Genomic DNA, 18988 nt, shown 5'->3' with positions numbered 1-18988 from the left:
GTAAATCCAGTCCAACACAGGAGTAGTAAGAAAGTGTTTCAATCTGCTTCTACCTGATTGTTTCACTTCAGTATAAAATTAGCTTTTCTTAACCTGGTTTGGTTCCTATGGAAATAGTCCTGCTGCTGAGACTGAAGTTTATGTTAATTCTGCTCTTTGGTAAATTTTGGAAATGATGGATCAGTTTCAGATGCTTTTCTCTGTGTATTGTGGTTTTAAAAATGTAAAGTTCTTGAATGTTTCTTGAAAACCAGTGACTTTGTAAAGAATTGGTGCCCCTACAAAGGGAAATGTTGGTAAATTGCTTTCCTTGTCTATTTGGAAGATATGCCTAGTACTAAGCAGATATTTTAATTCCAATAGCATGGTTTCATCTTGCCCAGACAGAGAGCCAAAACCAGATAAGAATATGATGTTGTGATATAAGCTTTTGGAGCTCATAGGGGACATCATAGGGGGCCATGGTGTTACTTAAGTGCTTTAGTGGATAAAACCAAATGGCTTGGCTTCACATACTGATGATATTGGGAACATAGGTGTTGGTGACATAGGGGATGTGTGAGAAAGTAATAGATAGTAGGTCTGAGCATGTAGAAGAGCCAGGCAAGGTGTTGGGCATTGGAAGATAAGTTCAGGGTATTGAAGAGACTGTAAGAAGGGATACACAAGGGTGGCTGTTTAGGACATGGAGGGAGAGGGTGGAGGTTACAATAAGCCAAGCTGCAGTACCTACTTCTTTATGAGTAACCTCATAAAATGCCCTTCTTTGAAAAGAAAAGTAGACTTCTGAAATGTAAATCTTATAGGAAAGAAACAGAGACTGGATTTAAAACAGATGCCTTGAAATCAGCCTGGTTTGTTGGCCTTAGCAGAAAATTACTTTTGTTTATAGTTAAGTTTGAAGTGAAGTGTTTTGCTGGAATAGATGAGAAGACACAACAGCCCCCAGCACTGGGCACTATGAAATACTGTATGCCAATTCTGAAGTAGTGCAGGCAACTGATGAACTCTTCTCTCAGTAGATAGAGGCAAATATTCCTTCTTGTGGTCTGAAATCAACAGAAAGTGCATAGGGCTGTTTCACGCTGACTGAACTTGTTCACCCAGGTTTCACAGCACAGGCATTGCATCCAGGGCTATGAAGACACACTCTAATTTATTTTTTTTTATAAACACCATGAATACATAAAAATTTAACTGGGCAAAATAAAAATATACCGTGATACTCCTGCTTCATTTACTGTATCAAACAGGATACATTGCCCAGACACCCCAGTAAATTAAAGATGCATATTTTGAAGTGTATCCTTGCCCCTGGCTGAATGCCTGTTGTTTATGACAATAGTCAATGGCTCATTTCAAGGAACTCCACTGCCAAATAAAAAATTAATAGTGTGTCCTGTCCCCGAGAAACCAAGAGCTGATCCTTGATGTCTTTGAAGGTGTTTTGTCTGCACTCTCTCAGGTTCCACTCTAAATAACTGAGGAAATAGCTGACAGCAGCATCCCTCATTCCCTTTTTTCTCTTCCCTTCCCCTCTTGCCACTCCTGTCCCCCCAAAAAACCTCATGTAATATGAGCTTTGGTTTTGGTTCCCTTTAAAGAACATGGAAGACTGTGAAGATCATTTGGATTTTAGAGTTTGTTTGACTTGGAAAACACTCAGAATCTATGATGGTAACTGGCACTGTGGCTGTATCCCCATTTATTAAGTAGGGCAAATGTAGGGAATGGGTCTGTAGAGGCAAAAATCTGATGAAGGCCTTTTGGGGGCTTGACTTAGAACAGTCTCAGTCTGTTAGACTGAATGCCCTTGAGTTGCTGTAGTGCATCCTTCAGTTTAGGTTCATCAGGACAGAATCGCGTTCATGCGGCTGAATGACAGCACAGTCTCATGGTGGGGGAGGAACAGTTAGAGGGGTCCATACTAAGCACCCTTCTGACCTGAAATAAAGCACTGGTGCCTTCTGTTTGTGACCAGTCCATAGGGGTGGGAGATCCAGACGTCCCAAATGGCTTAGATGTGTGTCTGCATTTGCACAGATTTTGTGAGCCTGTGCTCCTGTTAAAAGAAGGAATGTTCCTGGCCTTGTGGTCTCGACCTTCACAATGTAAACTGATCTATAGCTGTGTTTTGAATTGGCAGCCAGACTGGAACAAGAGAACCAAAGAAACTATGAGATTTTCCCAGTCTGCTCAGGAGAGGATTAGTGTGGAAGCCTATTATTATCACTTGTCTGGCAGCTCTGTTAACTATTGTGATGCTGCTGGTCATTCTAGTGTTTGTCTCAATCCAGCTTATGGATACAGCCCAATCCTTTCTGTGATTGTTTGGGTTGGTGAAATTGGAGCTGAAAGGTTTGAATGTAACACTGTGTAGTATTGTGGAGAGTCATGAGTACTGGGAAATTATTTGCATCCTTAAGGTATCAGGCAGTGTGTTGTGGATATTATTTAGGCCTTGGTGTTGGGAGCATTGGAGTTGGCATTTGTTATTTGTCTTGTGGGAGTATCCCAGGAAAGGACTGTGCAGAAGTAGAACAGAAGGCGGTTCTACCTTGTAGGAGTTTAATTATTGCCATTGTTGTATTTTAGGAAAGATCTCCAAATAATTTTTTATGAGTGTTGGTTTTGAAATGCATAAAACTTACTCTGTTTTCACCAGCAGTGTCATCACTAAAAATTTGATGATACCAAATAAACTTCAGACTTCAGAATAATCTGGGGAAATTGGGATGATATAAATGGCTTAGAAGAAAAAAATAGCAGAAATAATGTATCTCATACGTATTCATACTGTGGGACATTTTGGCGTGCTATTCAAAAGTTAAAATACACTGAAAAAGGGGTTGAGAGTCTTCCCTGTGTGGAAATCCTGTCTGCTTGCTCCTCTTTTGAAGAGCCACAGCTCCTTTTACCACAAGATATCTGTTCTTCTCCCCTGTTGATCCATTTATGCATTCCTTAGGTTGGCCAGCTGGGTAAAAAAAAAAAAGCAGTCTTTGCAGAAGCAGGCAAGAGCTGGATTTAGCACTGGTTATTAGACACAACATTTGCTCATGGTCTCAGCAAATGGACTAAGTAGCCAGTCAGACTCTCAAAAAACTGTGTAAAAATGGTGGTCATGTGTCTCATGGCATAAAATAGTATCCACTCTGAAACTTCCTGGAAACATCTATGTATGCATACACACATGATTTTCATGAAGGGCCATAGAAAAACTCCTTAGTTGAAGGGAGAATAGTAAATGTTGACTCTCTTAAAATATAGATGTTATTACTTCAGCACATTTTAAGATTAGCTCTGGAAAGATGACAAAACGAAAATATGTAAATTGGGAAAACAAGCATTTCTTAAGACATACTGTGCCTTCAGGAACAGGAATTACATTCCATTCCTGCTAAGCTTGAACTCTAGAGATGCTCTAACTTCTCCTCTATATACTATTTATCAGCTCTGAGCAATGCAGAGGAACCTCTACATTCTGTAACAAGTCATCTGAAATGTCCATTTACCTTCCCTCAAGAGAACTACAGTATTATGAACATTCAGCAGTTTTTCAGAAAACAGACCCACAATCTAAAATATGTGTAAACACTTGAAGAGAGTTCTCTAAGAAATTTGAACGTAATAAAGCTCTGTTGCTATTTAAAAGTCTCAGGCATATAAGTTTTCTTTGCAGAAAAGCTATTTGTAAAGAAAGACCTATTGGGAAAAAAAAGAAACTAAAAGTTATGAATAATGAAGAAAGGGTATATTTTTTTAAGTAAGGACTCTCATTTAATGGCTACTGTGAGGCAGCTGGAATATTTGCAGTTATTTATCTCGAGGCTTTCTCTTTCTCTCTTATCTCATTTGCTATTGCTATTTGCTACAGTATGAAGCCCCTTTAGATAAATTAATATGGACTACTGGCAGCTGCCTGTAGATAAAGAGCTATCTTATAATTACTGTAGTGGCATTTTAGCTGCTACTAGATTTCACTTCTGTCATCACCTCCATATCTGATGTAAAGGAGCTAATGAGAAATGTTTAAAGCAGACTTTTGAAAAAGTCATTTGTCTCCAGTGTCTTTGCACACTGATGTTAGGGGTTTATCAGGGCTAGCATTATACTTTTCTTACTCATATAAAGTAGGCTTTCTTTCAACATTTCCTTATATGAAAGCAAAACATTATTAAAGACTATTTATTAAAAATGTCTTCATACACAAACCTTGGAGGGTCCAATTTCTTTTCCATAGCTGGCTTTTTCTGGAGTAGTTCCTCCCAAATTTATAAAAGTAGAAATGTCTTCATCTGCTTAGTGGCTGAAGTTTAGATTTAAAACTTTTTTCCTCCTCTGTTTCATCCTGTGGTGTTATTTCTCTCCCCCAGAAAGGCAGTTCCCCACAACCTGACAAATCTAATAACTATTGGTTAATAGACATTTAAACATTTGTTTAAACACTCTCTGGGTTGATTTTAGGCTTAAATGGCCTGTGTTGCTGTTTTTCCCACTGAGACAAGTGGAAAAAAGTACATTTTTCCTGCCATAGCCTTGGACCAGAACTTGTTTGTGCACCTATTTTACCAAACATCCAATACATAGGAGCAGAAAGCGTTTCAATGTTGCCAGCAGAGATGTAAAATGTTAGAAACAGCAATGTGCATATAAACTGGGAGCTGTGGGTGTCTTTCTTACTGGTCTAATCCCTAATTTAGGCTCTCTCTCCATGTTTGGATGGTTGCTCCACCTCTCTGCTTCAGATACAGCTGTCTATAAAACAAAACACAATGTGCCTGCTTAGAGTGAATTTTGTTGATACCTGGATTTGTTGTGTCCTGGGGTCACCCATCTTTCCAATCCTTTCATGGCCTTTGGAAGAGAATTTCTCTATGGTCGTAGGGCTCCTCCTCAGGAGTTCATCTTGTAACTGGGTCTCTCTCCAGGCTGGGGATGGCAACCATGGCTGGCTGTGATCACCTCAGCAAGTTAAGCTTCATTGGACACCTGCAATTCTGCTCCCTCTGTGAAACATCAACAGAGGTGCCCACTGGCCAGGCAGCTTTCACTAGGCACAGTACAATTATTTCAGGAACAAAAAGTGTCAGAGGAGCAGGTATCACAGGCCTTGGCAGATATATTAGTGCAGCAATATTGGCTCTTTGTTCCAACCTGGCTCGCCTTCACCTGGCTGCTCTTCGATCCAGTGAGAGTGATTTATCAGGCTGAGTCACTTCTTGCCTTTCCCAGTGCTGTATCTATCTGATGCACCCTTCAGCCAGACAAAACCTGGATATGCTGTTTACAGACCCACCAAATGTGACATGAACACAGTTAGCATTTGCATCTGACTCACCACTTTACAAGTAGATACAGTCAACTCTTAAATGGAAGGGTTTCTGAATATTCCCAGCACATATGGCTTCTGACATGTCTTCCCTTTCACTGCTTCCAAGGTTCAGATGTCATTTGTGTTAATGTTGGTAGTAGCAATGCACCAAAAAGCTTCTCCAGAGTGCTTACTGTAGTAGTGGTGGTGTGCTTTATGGTCTTTCAGGGAAGTTGTAGTAAAGAAGCCTGCAGACTGCCCCTTCTTTTCCTTAAATGTATTTAATATGTAGTAGAGGTGTTTACTGTGTGCCAAAGGATTCCCATTTTCATGCATTACTTCTTCATAAAATAACAGCTCTTATGAACATCTTTGTCGGTGAATGAGTAGAAAAGAATTTTCCACTGCAACTATTCATGCTGAATATCAGGAGAGGGAAATAATGCAGACAGGGAGTAACTGCATCCTCATGCCTTCTCAGTGATTTCTAAGGTCCTTATGCCCATGGGTAAAACTGCCTCTGTGCTGTGCAAGAATAGCCCATATTGCTGTATAACCCAGACTTACAGTGAAGTCAGTAATGATCACCTACTAAAATATTTTGGAAGAAATCAGTTGGGGATATTGGTGCACCAAATCCCAGATTTTGGCCTCAATCCTGCAAAAGAAGCATATTCCATGCAGCACATTGAGACCATTGACTGGATAGAATCAATCATGGCACAAACAGTGGACAGAACAGACATAAAGTTCTTGGCAGGATAAAGCTTAAAGCAGAAAGATTTGTTTTGGAGAGGTTGCCAGCCATGTGGATTTTGAAGGTTCAGCATATGTTTTTCTTCCCTTAGTTTTCTGGTTTAGAACTAAATCCTTCCCATTCCTTAGTGTTTATAACACTTACATTGCACTGTTCATAACACTGGAATATTCCCATGCTGCCTTCCACAACTACTGTAATGACTGTGTATGCATTTAGCCTTTGTAATCTTTCTCATCCATTGATCTCTCCAGCCCTAAAGGCATTTTTTTTCTTCACTGGATATCTTTCACTTTGTAATAAGTTTATAACTGAATACCATTTTTCAGATAAAATCAATCCAGATTCTCAAGAGGTTCTTTGCACTGTGGTGCTTCAGTGTGCACATCTGAGTTGTGTTTGGATTTTTTTTTCCTACTGCTTTATCAGATCACAACCTCCTGTCTAATCTACTGTTCTTTCAACATTTCTGTAAATCCATTTTCCATTTTGCCATTTTACTGCAAATTATTTCCCCCTTATTTAATGAACATTGTTAACCTGGAAAAATGTCATCCTTGTTCACATTTCATATCTTCCAATGTCCCTTTATATCTTGTCTTCAAATTGCCTTGGGCTTTCTTTAAAATTTTCTAGCAGATTTTGTGGCTGCACTGCTGTGACCTAATCCTCATTTTCAAAATTGTACTGTGGTCAGTGGGGAGGCTTCCATTGACTCTGAGAACTTTGTTGTTATATTAAAAAGCAAGCAAACAAAATTCTTCCATGTTGTATCTTATCACACATCTCTATGCACTGGGGAAGTTGGGATCATCCTTGTTTGGATTCCTCCCTCCCATCTTCAGTTCTGTGTGCAAATTGGATGTCATTACTTGTGAATAAGTTTGTGCAATGCGTAGGTGAAGTGGAGCTGTTGCTGTTCTGAGACCCAGATGTGGTCCACTTGCTGCAGGGATAAGAATAAATCTGAAGTGCAGGAGCTTCTAAGGAGACAGGCACAGCTGAAGGAGCACTGACAGCTGTGTGGTGCTATCACACTTCTAAGGGTATGCAGAACCAAATGATACCAGTATTACTGGACAGGTGCCCATCCCATTGCAACCTAACATCTGCTGGGGGGGTTTTAGGCCCCACAAGTTTTTATTGCTGAGCCTCCACTCCTTGCTTTCCTCCTTCCTTCTACCTTTTCAGCAGATTTGTGGTTAGAGGAGAGAAATACATGAGTGGTGGGTTGTTCTGGAGCACAGCTCCCTAACAAATAGAAGAATAGAGTCCATTGCCATCAGCTCTGCTTTTAGCCAGAGGTCCCACTGTTGCAGGGAAGGAAAGGGAAGTCCCTTGAGTGACAGAGCTCAAACTCTCAGTGTGGTTAACTCAAGTGCAAATGAGGAAGAATTGATCTACAGTTCATCCACAGCCTTCTGAAAACTTGGGCATATCATTGCCAAGATTTAATAGTCTCTGTAATGGCTAGTCATTTGCTTTTTTGATTGTTGTTGGTGTCATGAAAAATGAGAATCTTATCTCCCAGGAGTAATTTGGAGAGTACTGGAGTGGTAAAAGGTGATAAGCAGCTCTGAAATAAGCTAGATGTTCAAAGATAAAAGTGTTTCGCTGAAAGTTGAGACTCCTGGGTTTTGGGAGTGGCTGACATGTCATTTGAGTTTAATGTCTTAACCCAATTCTTTCTGCTTCAGGTTTGAAATCCACCATGCCTGCATTTCTAATGTGCCTGGAGCAGTTTTATTTATGGCCACCATCTTCTGCCCTTGGTGACTAAGAATTGTTCTAATTTTGCCAACTCACTCCCCATTTTATTACAGTTTATCTCCCTTCCTATTTTCTTTTCGTCCTTCTCTTGGCATACGCCTCTTCTCCACTCATTGTTCACATTTCTTCCTCCCATTTTTTTTTCCTCTAGCTGGGCAAGGGGTTAATTTTTGTGGGATTAAAATGGAACCATTCATGTGCTTGAAAAAAGCATATGCAAAACTCTTAGATCGAGAATTGAGCTTGTAACACCAGTGAAGGATTAGGCCCTTGTTTTCCAGAACTCTTCTCCCTAGGAAGTTATAGAAGGAGGGATGCTAACTGTAAATCGCAGTATATTAATTGCCTGCAGCAGAAATTGGCAAATGAATTAACAGTGAAGTTTCAATCCACACTGGAGCTTAATATATAACGGCTGAAGTCAAGAGAAATGTTCCTAACTATTGTGATTTTTTAATGTGGCATCTTTGTAAATAAGAAATTAGGATCTGCATCTTTGGTATATGTTTCTCATTAATAGTTTCTCTTCTGCAGAATGATGACTGCTTCTATTGTACAGATCACTGGAAGAGCAGCTTCCAAAGGCCTGGGTTTTGCAATGCAAAAGGATTGCAAAAAGAAACACTTTCATGACCTGATACAAATCAGGGCAAGCTCCACTCATAAATTGCAGATGTTTTTCTCATCATTTTCTGTTTTTCTTCACCTGATAGATTGGGTGGTAAGAGAATAAACATCAAAAATATGAAGCTTATTTATGGCTTACCCCTTCTATTATTATTTTGCAATATAATTTTATTTTATTGATACTTTATGAAGGGTCTGGAACACGTGTCCTGTGAAGACTGGCTAAGGGAGCTGGGGATGTTTAGCATGGAGGAGGCTTAGGAAAGACATTATCACTCCCTCTAACTACCTGGAAGGAGGTTCTAGCCAGGTGGGGCCCAGCCTCTACTCCCAGGCAGCCAGCAATAGGATGAGAGAACACAGTCTCAAGCTGCTCAAGGAGAGGTTTTGGACGTTAGGAGGAATTTCCTCATAGCAAGGGTGATTAGGTATTGGAAGGCTGCCCAGGGAACTGGTGGAGTCGCTGTCCCTGGAGGTGTTTAAGGAAAGACTGGACATGGCACTTCGTGCCATGGAATAGCTGTCAAGGTGGTGTTAGGACATAGGTTGGACTCAGTGATCTCAGAGGTCTTTTACAACCTAATGGATTCTTTGATTCAGTGAATTATGAAATCTCTTTCCTGCAGCTTTCCCTGCTAGTTGCAAAACAGATCAACCAGAGCTCAGCCTCTTTTTACAGGAAACTATTTTTTAAATTATTTTGCTAGCTATCGTTGTATGTCATAATACAGACATACATATTGACCAAAAACACTTTTAAATTTCAAACTAATGCAGATTTATTTAGCTGAAGACTAGAAATCCTTATGTAATTTCAGAATTACAGCATTTCCTTCTCAGAAGGGATCAAGACATGAAGTCTAGCTTTTCTTTTTGTGCCATAATGGCATTACCTTTACAGGAAGCAAGTGTTGTAGTATGTAGTGTTAAATCAAATTAGTGATTCATAAGAGACTGGAATACTGTATCAAGTTCAGGAACCTGTCTGACGCTGTATTCCTGTCTCGTGTTAATTATTTGTTTCTTTAAATGTAGCACATATTATTCTAAATTTCATAGTTGTTAGACTTTGAGAGGCTAGTCATATACATCAGCAAAATATTGTTTGAGAAAGGGGAGTTTGTTTTTAATTTTTGCCTCCTAAGTAAAACCAAAGAGACTAAAAGGGTCACTCAGATATTTGTAATTTAGACTCCATCAGTCTTTCTGAGAAAGATGTATTGACTATCTGATTGCTTTTCTGTGGGAATTTCAGACAAACTTTCAAATACTAAGGTCCTGTCTGTTTAGTGTGGCTGCTGACAGCACTTGAAGTCCCCATTAGATTATTCACAGATCTTTTTGAGGGTGGCCTTTATCAACATTTTCCTTAATTCCTCTGAAGAGCAGCATGCTTTTTGTCAATTGGATTCTGTCTTTCATCTGAAAGATAAGTTTCTTTGGTGGCCATGGTTCTTTATCTCTCTCTAGTGCTTGTGAAGTATATTGGGATGCTCAGCATGGACGTGACAGCACAGAATATTTTTAGCAGTAGAAGGCTGTGCTTGGCAGTGTCTGGTTTGGTGAGGAGAAGCAGTCCATCAGATTGCTGCTGGTTCCCAAAGCACTTGCTGTCATTTGCTGCTAGTGTGCCTTGGTCCCTCTGGCTGCTATTTGGAGCCAGGCTGCCTGGCTCCTGGTTGTGCACCACCTTCCTCGTTTCCTCTAGGGCCCATGGGAGGTCTGTGGGAGCTGCTGCTCCTGTCCCAACAAAAGTTTTGTAGGTCTGCAGCCACCTCCCCTTTCAAGCAAGAGGCAGCTGGCACTTCTGCATGCCCAGGGGCAGGGGGGGCAGAGAGCAATGTCTGCTGGCCCCCCGTCTTAGACACCCTCACCATCCCCAGCTCTAGCTCCAGGAGTAACTAATGATGTTCAAAGTGCAGCACATCCCAAATACTCCCCCATTTTTATCCTTAATTAGTAAGTAAGCTGTCTGCTGTGCAGGGAAATGAAGCCACAGACCTAAGAGCAATTGCAAACTGTTTGCTTTTTGGACAAGCAGGACCAAACCCAAGCTATGCAGAGGAAGCAGATAGCTAGTTTAAAGGTTAATCGCATTTCAGAAATAGAGGGAGGGAGATGCATTACAATGCTTCATTGGAAAAATGTCAAAAGGCATTAGCTGCTGCCTGAAATATATGAAAGGGAACAGCATTAACTTTGCTCTTCATTTTGCGTGGAGGTGAAATGAAGTATTTCACCATTTACCTTTGGGAATTAAGATATAACATGCTTTAAAGGTCAGTTCCTTTGTTTTGGGGATTCTCAATAGAAACAGGAAATAAAATTTGTTTTCCTTTGCACATACTCTGTCACCTTAGCATATCATACCACTATATGCTTACCTATGGCATGAATTTTGATAAATACATGTACATACATCTGCCCTTAGTGCCCTAAGCAGCATTGTATTTCACATGCACAATTGTCTTTGTCAGTGTGCTACATACATAACGTGTGTGTTCAGGGAATAGCATGCCTGGAATAGTGTTACTTGCCAATTTAAACAGGTCGACCAGGCATATTCATACATTCCAGCCTCCTGATGAGTTTCAATTACTGCTATTTTTAACTTGCCAGAGGATATTTCTTTCTTTTCACCTTCCAAAAATACATACTTTCAAAAATTGGAAGAGCAAAACTGCCCTTTTGGACCTGAATGTATTCTTCTAGAGATGAAATTTTTCTGGCTTAAAAATCCCAATGAACATAAATTTCTACTAGACTAAAAATAGTTTGGGGTTTTTTGGAATTAAAGAGTTACCTCTTTCAAAAGACACAGGGTTAAAACTGACTGTGAGAATAACCTACATATTGGATTTCTAAATCATTACATTTTAAAATATGTTTTGTATACAAATTGGTTTTATACTTCAAGGATTCACTGCTCCTATTGAGCTCATACTAAATTATCCTTTCTGCTGTCTGAGCCTGTATTCCATCAGTGGCCACTGTCCATAAACTGTGTGCACATGACTAGCTCCATGTATGTATCCCTTCCCTGGGCACCTGCTTTTCTCTGGATGCTTCCCACACACCCCTGTCTCTTGCCTCCATGACAGGAGGCAGTGTGCAGGTGTTACTCAGCAGGAGCAGCTTGTTCCAGATTTCCTGTGGTCTCACCTGTCAGCTGTAACCATAGGCTGGCTTGCTTGTCCTTCCCTTCCCGTGGTCTTCTACCTTGGACATGCAGATGCATAGTGGCCCTTCTTCTCAGCCTGGTTTTCTAGGCTTCCTACACTTTTTCAACAACTAGAGGAAAATAGAGGAAGGGCTTTTCTGGAGTCATGCCCATTGGCTCAGCTTGCAATAGGGATGTGATTTAGTTTTGGTTTGGGCATATGTCAACATCTCTGTCAAATTAGGGGGGTTTTGTGTGGCAGAGTTCACACTGCCTTTGTGCCAGCTGTGGGAAGCAGCAACAGTGGAAGTGCCAGCTGGTCTCCACAGATACTGCCTATGAACACAGTATTTTAAAGCTGATTTTGGGATCTCCAGTACCACTAAACTCTGGCCTAAAATGCCTGCAGTTTTTTAAGCAAGACCATTGAGTCCAGCTGAGCTAAGACTCCTTAAGCAAGCATGGTATTTTATAAATAGTATATTTTGAGGGACAGTAATTACCCATGCATCATCACAACATGGCAGGCATTGGAGCATCTCCAGCAGCTTACAGAGACTAAATATGACAAATAAACATCACAAGTGATGAAGCCAGTGAGCAGCATACTGGAACTGAGGGATACTCTCTCTGCCCATCAGGATGAGAGCCAGGCAGGGTTCCCAGGCTCCAGCTCAGTGCAACATTTCAGTATATGCTCACCTTTAAGTATAAAATGTTTTTCTTGCCAAAGCAAAAGGGACAGGCTGAAGTCTTCTCACAAGTACATAATGTTCCTATTTCCACAGAATGATGTACATGATCCTTGATAATCTGTACCCAGGATGGTCCTTTACTAAAGGTATTCATAAGTAAACCAATATTCTGAGAGTAACAGTTGTATACTTACCTGCTTTTTTAAGATATATATAATTTGGAATTTAAAAGAAGATACAACCAGCTATAAAGTATAAAGCAAGAATCATACCAGAGCATTTTGCTGTTGAAGGATTACAGCGGAGATGCACTTCAAAACAGAGAATGAAACACAGCTGGTGAAATAATTTCTGACAATTAGCCCATCAGCAAAGGGACAATTTATTGTAGATAGCATTGCTATTTATAATTATCCATTGCAATGATCTCATTAGAAGGAATTCTGTTGTAATCCCTCAAGAGAGGAACACCAAAGAGTTCAGTGTTGGTACTTAGTCACCTTCCTCCTTTGAAAGCATGACTTTGTAGTGCCAATGGGACAGTATTGACATCTGTTTGCTGCTTTCTTCTTTCAGTGAAAGTAATTTCCTTCAATTTAGTTTCCTTTATTAAAGTATTGTGATAGTCTTTGGTTTCTCAGCTTTGTTTGTTAGACTGCCTCTTCTGTTCTGCAGTTGGTCACACCACCCCTGTGTCCTCAGGCACAGTGTCCCTTGTTATATGGCATTATCTTTGTTTTCTTCTTGAAACAAAGCCAATTCTTCACAGTGTTTACAACTGAAGTATCTTAATGTCAGATTGAATGGTTCACATTTTTAATCACTTTTAATGCAAGTAATAATTAACATAATTGTCTTCAGAAGTGAGTCTCAGCACCCACCCAGGACTTCTTCTGTAGCAAGCAAGGCTGAGTTGGTTAAAGCACATTTGTACAAATCTCTGTTAAAATTAAAACTGTTGTTATCACTGAAAGGAAAAGCCCAGGAGGTTGCTGGCTGGTCTCTGCAGGTATAGATTGTGGCTTTTGCTTTGTCAGAGCACAGCTGTGAAATCCATTTCATCCCCCTGAAGCTGGAGCAATGAGCCCATGGCTCAGCCCATCCTGGGTTGCTGCTTCAGCCACTTGGACCGAACTTTTAAATAAAATAAATGAATGATAAATCTGATTTCTCAACATGTCGTGTGAAGCTCTCTAGTAGCTCTAGGATATTCTGTCAAGCCAAAGGTGGGTTTTTAGCCTGACTCTCTGTTGTGTGTACTGTCATAGCAGGCACTTACTGAGACCAATCTTCTTTGTTTATAGATGAGGTCTTGTCAGAAAACTTTTTGGACTACAAGAACCGTGGTGTCAATGGCTCTCACCGGGGTCAAATTATTTGGAAGATTGATGCCAGCTCTTACTTTGTGGAGCGTAAGTATTTTTCCACTTCTGCTATGATTTAATTCAATCACTCCAGAACAATAATTCAGCTATTACTGTTGCTTTTATGATGTTCTTATGCCCAAAACGTGCCTTAGAAAAGGCCAAAAATGTTACCAAAATCTCTGACTGTGTTGATAGAAACTGAAGCACTTGATGGAATAGTAACCTACAGTTTCTGCAAACAAATTTAGTGGGCATTGACTTAATTACTTTTAATACAGTTATGAATATGTATTTTACTCAATTTGCTATTATTTGGACTAATGAGCTGCATTAACTTTAATATGGTTTTAAGGAAAACAGGTAGTCAAGGGCATAATATCATTCCAGGAAGAATAACATTGGCTTTTAATTGGAAAACTTCATGGTGTATCTGGCTTCTAACAGACTCAGGTGAATTCAGAAGTTGAAAGGGTTGAGTTCTGATTATCATCTACACTAATAAAAGTGTAACTATATGTAGTTGCAGCAAGATACATTAAATTCACATTAATTGTTCCTCATTATATTAATATTTCATCCAGGGCATTTGATACAATTCAGTATAAATCTTTTCCATCTTAGCAGTGAAAATACAGAAACACTGGATTTGCTTCTGAAAAGTACTAGATTCCTTATACAGCAAGTTAATATTTCCAGCCCTGACTGCCACATGTCCCTGACCATTCAAATCCTTCCCCTTTTCCATGAGATTTACCATATGTTAGTGTAAATGCAATTTATGATCATCTTCGGATGGAAAAAGGACTGGACTGAAATCTATAGCAAAACATCTGTGGTGGAAGAGCCACATATATCCTTGAGGAGTTAAGCATGAAGAAGAGTAGCATGAAGCAATTTCAGTTTTACAATTGAACTACATATTTCCAATGATCTGCCTTAGCCTCCTGGAGAAAAATTCAGAAGTTTGGTAAAAGCATTTATAAATTGCTTGACAGGTATATCTGTCTAAGAGTGTCTATATTTGAGAGCAGTCAAAGGAATCTTTGATATAACCTGTATTTTAAAGGATTTGTAAAGGACATAAGTTGTGCTTGTCCAATCTATGACTTTGATTTTATATATGTGGTATCAGCAAGGGTGTTGCATGTAATCATTTTACAGCTGCTCAGTCCTAGAAGCAGGTTCTGTCTTTGCAGTATGAAGTATTGCTGCTGGTCTGTAATTCCTAGTGTTAAACTGAGAATGTTGTTCTAAAGAATTTAGGGACCTGCTGAAATGTCTACAGGACATACAGGATGTTTATATCCTGTGTTTTGAAAAATACATGGATGGGAAACTGCTTAACATATAAGAACATGGGGTTTTTTCAGTTATCCTGGTTTTGGGGCAGAAATTCATTACAGGATCCAACCTTTAAGGCAGGCTCTACTTTGCAGAGGCTTTGAGCCATGGTTACAAATTCATGAGAGTGATCATATTTTCTTTTAGCTGTTAAAGAGCTGTGGGAAGGAGATAAAATATCCCAGACTGGGTGTTTGAAGAGACTTCAGTATCTTGGATTATTGAGGAAGGGCAGAAGTGTGATGAGACTGCTGGTAGTTTCCTTGGCTAATCCACAATACAAAACAAAGAGGCAACATGAGAAATGCTTAGGAGAAAGCCTCTTTAGGAGGGCCACTTTTCATTAAAGGCTCAAATGCACAATGAATTATGCCAGCTTAATAGGTTGCCCTCATTAGCAGAGACACAGAAGCTGTTGTTAATTGATTGCATGTACATTCTTCACTTGCCCTACTGTAAGAAAATGCGCATTAGCATAAACATCCTTCATTGATGCTTGGAAGTAAGTTGTACTACACCATAGCTGGGCAGCCCATGCTTGATGAGTTGCTGCCTCTTGGTAATTTGTTATACTCCAACCATTAGGTTGTGAATGTCAGCCCTGAGATTTTGTGCCACTGTGTGCTCATCAAGGACAAATCATTGCCCTGTCCAGAATTAAAATAGGAGAAAATGAAGTAGGCAGTAGTAAATAACAGCACGTGCTCTAAGAGCTACTTGACTACTCAAGTGGGAAGTTAAAGCAGGGAAGAATGCTCATGTATGCTGGTTTTATATATCTAAAGGCATATTTGAGGATTCCTGCCCATTGCTGAGACTTACATATGAAAGCACACAGCTTTGCAGATGATTAAATGTTATATTAAAAACTGCAGTGTCTGAAAACCTTGAGTATTTTCTATCCAAAGAGGATGGTGTAAACCATCTTCCTTCAGACTTTTATTTTTTTAGACAGAGATCATATCTCCCTTTTATGTTGCATAGCATAACATTTGCACGGATCAGAGAGATAGATACTGGTTATCAAAATAAAACTCACCTAAGAAATATAGCTAAGGTATGGTAATTTATTTTCAAGGTATCCATATTGTTTTCCCATACATTGTTAAAATCCCCTCAATTTACTATTGATTGGAGTCTTCCTGATTATAGCATTAATTCTCAAAAAAGCAGAGTAGCTCACTTACAAAGGCAGCTCTTCATTTCTGCTTTTGCCTTTCCTGTAACTATTCATACTTTGGTATCTTTTTACCACGTGAGTCAATATTGACTGTCAACACATGGCTTCAGAAAATATTATGGTATAAATTGCAGTCTTTGTCCTGGAGCTATGATAAAGGGGAGATCAGTGTATGGCCAAATAAAGAATGAGCCTTACATAGAGAATTTAAATTTTTCAACAATTTTAGGCACCCCATACAGATTAGTTTATACCCTGGCCTTGAAATAGTAAAGGTTAAATATTTTTGGTGGTGCTATTGTGTGAGACTTATTATAGGGAGACCATAGGAATCATCCTGGCCAACCTCAGAAGCCAAAATTTTTTTGTTGTCAGTTAGACTGTAGGACTCCTCACAGCTTGTTTTTGTACCACATTTAAGGAAATTACCCTTATGCTGTGAACAGCCAGCCATCTGACAGCTTACAAATAAATCTTTGAGCCTTTTTTTATTAAAGTGCTTTGTAGGGCAACTTGAAAAATCATAAATATCCAAGACTAGCTGATTTGAAACAGTGTAACTCCTATTAATAGGCAAAAAAGCATTAGAAAAGAGGTCAAGTATATAGAGGGCTATTACTCATTTCTATATTTTGATTGTGGAGGCATATATAATATACTTAGGAGCATTTTGTTCAAATGCATAATATTCCACAGTCATTTATCCTTGCTTTCCTGCATTTTTTGAAAATTAACAAGCAAATGAAATATGATGCTCTAATTATGTAACCTGTAGTCATTATACATAAACCCACTCTTTAGGTACTGAACAGATTGCTGACATCTTATCACTGTAAATAGTAGCTTCATGCAATGGGCAGGGACCTGGAATAGGAATGAGGGAAGGGAAGAATGTCTGAAAGTAATTTTCTTCATGGCAGCAGATTATCAAAATGGAATCTATCAAACACAGTTGTAATGATAATTACTGGGCAAATCCACCAACCTACAGGATCACAGTAGAGAGGAATTGTGCACGTGGGCAGAAGAAACTAGTAAAATATTATGAGAGATTTGTAAAAGTGCACAAGGAGTGGAGAGCACAAAGGAAGATGTGGAAAGAAATTTCAAACATTTTCTTCCTTAATTGCACTTCTTTTATAAAACTGGAATTCTACAATTTCAGATGCTGCTCTGTTGTTGAAGCTATACTTTCATGCTATTCTCAGTGGATTGCCCAGTCAGAATCTTTAAGGGTTCTTTTTTCAGGTATAATTTAGATCTCACCAGTTAAGAAAATGCTTTCTGTGAGATCAACGACAAAGCAAAATTGTTTACTCCTTTTGGAACATAGTTCTATGTTTGGGAGTATTTGGGCAAAATATGTATTGCTTTTGAGTTTGCTAATCACCTGATTTATACCATCTACAAAGCCCTGTCAGTTTTCAAAACACAGATAATTCCTTAATATGTACCTGTGCAGCATTTTCAGATGCCACAGACATTTAAAGCTTGTATTTGTTTTAGCAATCTACTTTTTCACCTTGAAAAGGACGAGTGCCTTTCCCAGAGAAGGGTATGCCTTTCCACTTTGCATGTCACCAACTTGCAACATAATGTTGCCAGATAGATACGTAATTGGTACGAGTCAGAGAGGGAATTGTTTCCAAATGCCAGCAGAACAGAACTCATCTCCTAATAATACTCAGCAAACAAAAAGCCCTAACAGCTGAAGAGGCAGTGTTGTACTACAGCCAGTTTTGCAATTCTGCAGAAGTCTGGCAATTTGGGTTTTTCTGTCAAGTCAGTGATAAACAGTAACCACCCACTGTAGCCATGAACTGGTCAGAGTTTGAGGGGAGAAGGAGGAGTGAAGAGAGGCTCTGTGCCACAAGGGATGTGAACCTTGTGTTAAGGCTTGGAGGGCATTGCAGTGAAAGAACCAGCCTATAACGGGTTTTCCAGGAAAGGAAATACGCTCTGCTGCACTGCAATTTCTGGCACGTTTTTGGTTTACACAGCAATATGGAGAGAGGGTATCCGAGACCATTGCACTGAGGTGAGTTGTAGCAGTATCCTATAAACATTGTATCAAACTAGCATATCCTTACAATGATGAGTAATGTTTTGAAGCTATTCAGAATTGCACTGAAGATAGCTAGATAGCTGGTTCCCCTCCTAATCTACAGGCCTCTCTAAAGATTGTTCACTACCTGACAACTAACAATCACTTCCAAGGGTAACTAACCAGTCATCTGTGTTGCATTTTTATTTGAAAACTTATGGAGCAGTTGTTTTATTAAATTTGTTGTTGTGGCTGAATTTTTAATAACCAAGATGAATGACAGGCCCTTGCAGAAAAGAGAAATAACACTCATTTATTCCTATTGGCTAGAAGGGAAATAATGGTAAAAAAAGGTGCAACTTAAGTCAGATATCTTAGACAGCCTGGTACATCTTCAGATAGAAGATGTATATTCTATGTTATGATCTATATATGCTGTATATGTGTGCATTTATGGAGTACCTACAGAAATGTCCCCAAACTGGCAATCAGCACTTTTATCTGGGGCTCTCCATAGAAAATTTATCTTTAGAAAGCTGATATAAAGGCTGCCTTCAAAGTACAAATAATTGAAGGATGTTCCAGCCTTGAATATTTCCAAATAAATGAGGCACATTCATGTCAATAAAAGCTTTAATGAAGCCAGAGTATTTACAAATTTTTCCTTTTTATGGACAGATTGTTGACAAGTCCAGCCCACTAAAGTAATTTCCTGTCTCCATTTTCATTACCA

The 18988-nt window shown here is 39.4% G+C and overlaps 1 protein-coding gene across 10 annotated transcripts in view; it reads left to right on the top strand.

Annotated features, from left to right (window-relative positions):
* HECW1 (HECT, C2 and WW domain containing E3 ubiquitin protein ligase 1) overlaps positions 1-18988 on the top strand; it is a 252330-nt gene that overhangs the window by 87616 nt on the left and 145726 nt on the right. For all 10 annotated transcript variants that reach the window (XM_077179006.1, XM_054655134.2, XM_054655124.2 and 7 more), the window contains one exon: positions 13628-13735. In XM_077179006.1, coding sequence (XP_077035121.1) covers positions 13628-13735 — 108 coding nt within the window. The remainder of the gene's footprint in view (positions 1-13627; positions 13736-18988) is intronic.

This window comes from Agelaius phoeniceus, chromosome 1 (assembly GCF_051311805.1).
Source record: "Agelaius phoeniceus isolate bAgePho1 chromosome 1, bAgePho1.hap1, whole genome shotgun sequence".
NCBI lineage: Eukaryota > Metazoa > Chordata > Aves > Passeriformes > Icteridae > Agelaius > Agelaius phoeniceus.
Note: the sequence above shows the minus strand (reverse complement) of the source record. Positions and strands in the feature narration are given on the sequence as shown.